We start from the raw sequence: 8,145 nt of genomic DNA on the forward strand, positions 1-8,145 counted from the left end.
TTTTAATTTTTACTCCAGTGGTAATTTTAAGGTCCAGTGTCAGCGTCAGCGTGGTAACACATCAAACTCCATCTGTAGAGTGTCTTTGGTATTCGTAGGTCGAATTCATTCTTTTTGGGTTTCGTTTGGTATGTATTCCTGTTCACCCGTACATAGTGCGCTAAGAAAAGCCGAAACCTTTGTATGCATCGTTTTTTTTTAGCTGAATAAGAACTATCGATATTGATAACTATGGTTTGAGACTTGAGAAGGGCAAACTGTGTTTCTGTTCAGTAAAGTTAGACAAGTCATAATTAATGCCAGAACAACTCTGCCAAATTGTGGAAATTTGCTTTGAAAAAACTAAATCTGTTAGTGAAGTTCATAAAACGAAGTGTTGAAGAGAAGGCCGAAATGTTAATTTGTCGTCCTTCTCAACTTGTTGGTCTTTTACCTTCGGCTACGTGGAAAATTGCCTCTACAATAAAGCTCTTGCAAGAGTTGAAGCCAAATGATCATAGTTTTCGCCGGTTTTTTGCTGATTGGGCTCATTTAGATTTATGGGAAAAAGTAGTCGCAAATTGGACTGATGGATTGAACTATGTAATCGTACCCGGGGCGCAAAATGCCGGATGACATATTTAAAAAAAGAAATGTAATGAAGTTATTTCTGTGTTGTATTATCATTTTAAGTTCAAAGCCGATATAAGTATAATACTATATGTATTATTCTTTTGAAAAAAGTTGAACTCATTCATCCTTCGTCGACCTCTTAATAAATATAAAAATCTATACGTATGGTTTTTAACAACTTGATTTCTTTACACATTTGATAATTTTTTGTATTCAAATTAAATTTGCAAAAAACAACAGATTAGTACGACTAATAAGTAGGAACTAACACTATTGATTTTCTATAGCGTTTACTGTTGACACAAATTTTTCTTTTCATTTCTTCTTCTTGTTTTCCGCTGACTTCTCACTAATAGATTTCGTCGCCTTATCCAAAATTTCAGCAGATTTGCATAAGTTTTTTTGTTCCATCTCGCTTAGCTGTAGATTCACAAAAGATGTTATGCCATTCGCACCAATAACCACCGGCAAAGAGAGGAATACATCCTGTTCGATGCACTGATGATCCTAGAAATCAAATGAAAAATCCTTTTTCAGTCGCCTTATTAAATGAATCAACGCCTAGATTTACTTTTGCTAAAGTGGAAACAGTGGCAACTTCGTTTTTGTTATCCAAAATCATTGAAGCAACAGATGCGGCAGTAAGTCCAATGGCCCAGTTAGTGTAACCTTTGCCCGCAATCACTTCATAGGCCGCTTTGACAACTTGTTTGTGTATCTCATTCCATCCATCTGTGTCACCTTCACTGCCTATACATTTGTTAAGGTCAGAGAATCGCACACCACCCACACTAACGCCGCTCCATACCGGCACCGAGCTATCGCCATGTTCACCTATTATATAACCCTGTACGGAACTGGCTGAGACACCTAAACGTTGCGCTATGAAGTATCGAAATCGTGATGTATCCAAGTGAGTACCCGTGGCAAAGACACGCTCCACAGGCAGGCCAGACAACTTCCAAGCGGCGTAAGTCAAAACATCGCATGGATTAGTGATCATAACTATCACAGTTTTGGGCGAATATTTGACAAGTTGCGGTACTATTTGACTTAAAATATCGACATTTGTTTTCAGTAAATCCAATCGAGTTTGCCCCTCCTTTTGACGTGCGCCAGCTGTCACAATACACACAGCCGAATCTTTTGAGCTTTCATAAACCTTACTGGCAATTACTTTGGCATCCCTTAAAAACGCCGAGCCGTGTTGTATGTCTTTGGCCTCAGCATTTACTAATTTTTCATTGGCATCTATTATACACACTTCATTTGAAACATTTTGCGCCAATATGCTAATTACAGTTGCTATGCCCACTTGACCGCTGCCCACAACTGTGACTTTGCGTTTACTTTTTGTTGCAGGTTTGGCAATTTGTTCTATCAGCTTTTCTTTGACAAAATCAGTTGCATATGTCCTGAAAGAGAAAAAAGTTGATATTTGTAAAATTTATTTTTTGAATGTTCTTAAGAAAGGTGGTACGATTAATTCGTTGATAAAAGGCATGTTTTGAAGAACTTTGTTTTTCGATAGAGATAAATTTACTTTATTGAGTCAACTTCCTTATTTATTTTTTTATTATTTTTATTCTATTTATTTATTTATTAGAAATATAAATATGAATAATTGTATTACATTATGGAAGGCACTAGCAGCTGAGACTAAAGGTCTAAAGTACTAACCTATTTTTCATTTAATTATAAAAAATTATTAGAATAAAATTGAATTGTGTAGGAAATCAATAAGTAAAATTATACATAAATTATAGTCCAATTTGACATATAAAATCATAAATATTTGACATATTTTCTAGAGAAATCAAAAATCAATTTTCAAAGAAATCAAAAATTATAAATATTTGACTTATTTTCTAGAGAAATCTCCTGTAAAAAATTTAAATGTTTTCTGCCTTTAAGTATGCTGTTGCTGCTCTTGTTGTACTTAGTGCAGTAGTCTACTATGTGAATAATAGATTGGACAGTTGCAAATTGGGGCAGGCGTTCCTTTAAGTGTGGGTGAGTGATATTTGTGTGTCCTAGTCAGAGTTGGGTGAGTATTTTTATCTGCTGCAATGCCCCTCCTATATTGCACTCAAAAAAAAACTTCTTCGGTTCAAGTTAAAACGACTATTGAAATGAAGAAATATGGGATTGATTTGGCGCCTATGAAAAGGCATCCTATTTTCAGTATCTGATATTTTCTCAAAATGAAGAAAAAATGTTTACATGCTTTCGAGAAAAACTTTCCCGATTTAAGGAATTTGTTTTTATATTTGTAATAAATTGTATGTTTGAAATAGATAATATTTTGCTAAAAGAAAATAAAAATATTACTCATTTCAGAGTAAAATTTGCTGGAATTAGGGAAACTGATATTTTGTTTCTAGTAAAAATTTACTAAAAGAAAAATAGCTTTTTTCTCAATTTTAAAAAATCTACCTGAATTTTCAGATTATGAAATGTTTTAAATATTGAATAAAAATGCAAAAAATTTGGTTTTAGTTTTTTATTTTTGAAACACAAACTGGCGAAATACACATAATATTCCTTGCAATAAAAATAATCCAATCCAATGAATAATCCCATTTATCAAATAACAAATTTTGCTTTTCGGGGTACAGCTTCTTAAAATCCAGTTCTATCTAAGATAGGAATGAAGAACAATAAATTATTTTTTATGTAAATAAAACTCACGAATTATACCATTAAATGTCCAAAACTCTGCTTATACTGAGGCCATTCTTCTAAAATTGTATTTAAATTGGCATCTTTTTGTAGCATTTGTCGTCGCACAGCAAAAGTCGCTTCCCATTTTAGTTGAACTTCATCGAATGGTTCAACGTTATACTTTAACCAATTTTTCTTGAATGCAAACTAAATGTAATTTTTTTATTAAATGAAGGTTACATTAAATGCAGATTATAATATTTAATAATCTATCATTTAAAATTTAAATTAAACCAAAATATACTCATGAGTTAAGAAAGCCATATCGTCGTTGCGATTGCAAAACTGCATAAAACCAAAACGAATTGACCAAAGAAACTGAAGTTTCACGTACACTCTTTTGCAGAATTACTATTTGTATATTGATCTCTGTCATAATATTAATAAATTATAAGTTCAGTGAAAAAATTGAGCTATACTTTTGTAAAAAATCAGTTTTCTCTTCCTTCACCACTTATGTAGTTTTGTATATTGGATATACGCGGTATTGCTTTCGCAACGACGATATATGTACCTATGTACATATATGCCTGTTACGCAAGAATTAATCTCCGTTCCTTTTGTTGTTGGTTCTACATCTCTTTTGGAAATAAGACCATCCCGTCTAAGTTTCAATAATACACTGTGGTACTTAGCATACAGAGATCCACCTGGCTTTTTTCCTTTCTTATGAATGTAATATATATCCTGTGTAAATGAAATCGAGGTTAGAAAACTTTTTTTTAATAAAAATTTTAGGTTGTGATCAGACTTTAGATTCACTCGTAAATAAATCCACAATTTTATTGGCAGCTTCAAATGTTTTAGGGTTTGGATGTACTTCAGCAGAAATAAAATAATTTGCAACTGTTGCAGCTAGAAGTTTCCTATACTTTGGAGGGAGACACTTTTTTTGCGCATAGTATTTCAGGATTTGTGATCCACCCGCCGACTTACTGAGTATTGCTTCAAAAGATTCCTTATATGAACTAAAGTAAAAGTAATAAAAAAAACATTTACCTCGCCACGATATTCATTTGCCAATAAAGCGCATGCCTCAGTGTGAATGGCTTGTGTTTTTATTCCCTAGTGAAGTAAAACGAAGATTATGAATTTTTGCATGCATATCTGTATGTGTGTATATGCACAAAATAACAAAATACCTGTTGCGCTTGCCAATTGAGCAGATTATGCTCAAAAATTACCCTTGGTCCAAACTGCGATGTGCCGATCAATGTATCCAAATGGCTTGGCTTTAGGAGCTTCAGAGATTCCTTAGTTAGACCGCTTTCTATAATTGAAATGATTAGCAATAATTAAAATGAGCATAACAAAATATCCATAAACTTACCAATAAACACGTTCAAAAACGGTTCGCCTTCCAACTCAATTAAAATTTCTATTAATTTATCCATTGCACGACAAAATATATAATCACGAAGAAAAAAAACAATCAACTACGTATGCTCGTAAAAGCAATGAGCACTCGATAAGATAATTGTAAGTAAAGTAAAAAATAACAAAGAAGAATGTAACATCAAAATGAGGACTACGGGTTTATGTTTCAAACATATTTATAGTCATTTAAAAGAAAAAATACTCAAAAGCGATAAAATTTAATGAATTTGGAAGAGTTCAAAATAAAGAATAGTTTTCTTTATTTTAGGGAGGGAATTTTTTCTGAGTGTGGTATGTAATCTATTTCTCGCTTACAGTTGAGTAATATATCGTCCCCTTAGTATAACAATAACCTATGTGCTCATAGGTTATTATTTTTTTTTGAATTTTTGGATTCTCCATCGTCGATTTTATATGTGGTCAAAATTTTGTCAAATTCTAGTTCCACAAAGTGGGTCAAAACGTCAGTCAAAAAATAATAAATATTTACACACATAACGAGATTTGAGTGAGAGCTACTTTCGACAAAAAGTTTGAAATTCATTTTCTCAAAACATCAAAAAATTTATAGGCTATTTTAATACTAAGGGGAGGATATGGTACTACCGATTATCCTGAGAATGTCGGTTTTAACGAAAGATTTGAAGCAGAATGTAGGCGTACTTGTATGCCGATACTTTTCGCTGCTTTATCGGCGTTTTCGTTGCCAAGAATTCCGCTGTAACCTGGGACGCGTATAACTTTTAATTTTCGCCTTTTGCTGGGACAATTTATTTCGGATGTTATCAATTAAAGGTTTTCTGCTGTTTGCGCTCGGCGATGGCTGATCCAGATGCAGATTATATATTTTCACTTAGAAGAGGATGACTACGCCTCTTCTAGCGAATTTTATGGCAATCGTCTTGGTGGTAAATATCGAGTTGTGTGGGAATAGGAGACGAGACCTAAGAATGAGACCATGAATTATTTTCTTTAGAGCCCTCAATGTAAATAAAGTTCCAGCCTTTGGCATACCAATAGTTCTTGATGTCTCAAAATAGCATTTGGGATGCGTTTTGTTAAGGGTACATGGACGAAGTTACCAGGATTGAAATCTCGATTGTAAAGTTAACATGGGTATTATGGAAATCGTAATCAATGCAAGATTCAATCTCGGTGACTACCATTCGGAATTCACAGAGAGAACGTAGGTTCGAGTCTCGATGAAACACCAAATTAAAAGAAAAACATTTTTTATTGGGTGTATGGCTGAGCTCCTCCTCCTGTTTGTGGTGTGCGTCTAGATGTTTTTTCACAAATTGAGGGAACTATAGTTTTATGCCGCTTTTCATGGCAGAAATATACTCGTAGGCTTGCCATTGCCTGCCAAGGGCCGAACGATATTAGAAAAAACTTTTTTTTATCATTGTTGTGCTTCATGCACGGAGATTCGAACCTGTGCAGTTACGCATGGGATTCATGCACCAATTCATTTTTGTCCGCTTTTTAACAGTTGCCAAGCTGTTCTGCATGACAAATTTCTTGAAAACCCTTAGTACCAAATATTTTGACAATTTAATATTGAACATGTTGAACCTCATTTGCAGCGTCGCCTGTATGAGTAGAGACACGCACAGAAATCTTCATTTTCATTTTCACCGGAATCTGAAAAACCATCAGCACAAATCCACTGGTGAATATCTGTCATCCCAACAGAATTAAATGACTCAACACTGTGCACTAGATGACAGTTTTTCACCCCACTCTTTGAGAAAACGTATTCCGAAGCGATTTTTGAATTTATTCATATAACCATCGCTGGCAAAAAATTGCCTTCTCGTTACATTTTGAATGAAAATTTTTCGCTTTTTAACACGATGCTACTAAGAGGAATATGGTTTCGACGATGAGTCTTAAACATTTGTACATAGAAAGCTTGCCCCATTCTAAGAAATTCACTTTCTTTCATGGACTTACGCACTGATTTCGTTCGACGCGATTTTTTATTTTATGTATTCCTAAATTTTATTTCTTTTTATTTTTATAATGGACTATGAATAAGTTCGTGCGGTTTTACAACAGATGGCGTAACTTGATTATTATTCCATCGATCCACATTTCCAAACATTCATTGGAGAGCTACTGTCGTAAGGCACAAACGTCAGTATTAGTTTTTTATTTGAAGCGTAAACAACAATATTTTTACCACACTTGAAAATGTCGAATTTCGTGCCAAATAATGTGTTTTTGCGGGGAATTCTTCTTCATTATTTTAATATGAAGAAAAAAGCAGCCGAAAGTCATCGTATCTTGGTGGAAGTTTATGGTGAGCATGCTCTAGCTGAGCGAACGTGCCAGAAGTGGTTTGCACGCTTTAAAAGTGGTGATTTTGGCTTGGAAGACGAAGAACGCGAGGGTGCGCCGCCAAAGTTCATGGATACCGAATTGGAGGAATTGCTCGATCAAGATCCGGCTCAAACGCAAGAAGAGGTTGCAAAAACTTTGGGAGTTGATCAATCAACCATTTCCAAACGTTTAAAAGCCATGGGAATGATCCGAAAGGTAGGCCATTGGGTGCCGTATGAATTGAAGCCAAGAGACGTTGAACGCCGTTTTATGGCATGCGAACAACTGCTTCAACGGCACAAAAGAAAGGGTTTTTTGCATCGAATTGTGACTGGCGATGAAAAGTGGGTCCATTACGACAATCAAAAACGTCGGGCAACGTATGGATACCCTGGCCATGCTTCAACATCGACGTCGGCGCAGAATATTCATGGCCTGAAGGTTATGCTGTGTATCTGGTGGGACCAGCTGGGTGTTGTGTATTATGAGCTACTGAAACCGAATGAAACGATTACGGGGGATGTCTACCGACGACAATTGATGCGTTTGAGCCGAGCACTGCGAGAAAAACGGCCGCAATACGCCGATAGACACGACAAAGTTATTTTGCAACATGACAATGCTCGGCCACATGTTGCACAAGTGGTCAAAACATACTTAGAAACGCTCAAATGGGATGTCCTACCCCACCCGCCGTATAGTCCAGACCTTGCGCCATCCGATTACTATCTCTTCCGATCGATGCAACATGGCCTGGCTGACCAGCACTTCCGTAATTAAGATGAAGTCAAAAAATGGATCGATTCGTGGATTGCGGCAAAACCGACCAAATTTTTCACAAAGGGAATCCGTGAATTGCCAGAAAGATGGGAAAAAGTAGTACTAAGCGATGGACAATACTTTGAATATTAAATTTGTAACCATTTTACGTCAATAAAGTTTCAAATTTCGAAAAAAAACCGCACGAACTTATTCATAGTCCTAAGCCGATGACTTCGGAACTCTCTATTTCGCGAAATTTTGGTATTTTAATAATATATTTTTTTGTATGTAAAAAACTGTTGCGTCTGTTTTCGGTATTAAAATTTAACAAATGTTTTTTTTTTT

The 8,145-nt window shown here is 35.1% G+C and overlaps 1 protein-coding gene and 1 long non-coding RNA gene across 2 annotated transcripts; both read right to left on the reverse strand.

The window, feature by feature from the left end:
* Positions 1-775: 775 nt before the first annotated feature.
* On the reverse strand, positions 776-2,303 carry LOC129242046 (L-lactate dehydrogenase-like). Its single transcript, XM_054878607.1, has 3 exons — positions 2,293-2,303; positions 1,184-2,027; positions 776-1,119 (listed from the first exon to the last, which is right to left on the reverse strand). The coding sequence occupies exons 1-3, from the start codon at positions 2,301-2,303 to the stop codon at positions 928-930; spliced, it is 1,047 nt and encodes a 348-aa protein (XP_054734582.1). The 3' UTR covers positions 776-927.
* A 1,914-nt stretch (positions 2,304-4,217) lies between these two features.
* On the reverse strand, positions 4,218-4,542 carry LOC129240388 (uncharacterized). The gene is made up of 3 exons (XR_008582069.1): positions 4,479-4,542; positions 4,336-4,401; positions 4,218-4,294 (listed from the first exon to the last, which is right to left on the reverse strand). It is a non-coding gene; the product is annotated as an uncharacterized LOC129240388 (long non-coding RNA).
* Between the last annotated feature and the right edge of the window lie 3,603 nt (positions 4,543-8,145).

This window comes from Anastrepha obliqua, chromosome 3 (assembly GCF_027943255.1).
Source record: "Anastrepha obliqua isolate idAnaObli1 chromosome 3, idAnaObli1_1.0, whole genome shotgun sequence".
NCBI classification, from domain to species: Eukaryota; Metazoa; Arthropoda; class Insecta; order Diptera; family Tephritidae; genus Anastrepha; species Anastrepha obliqua.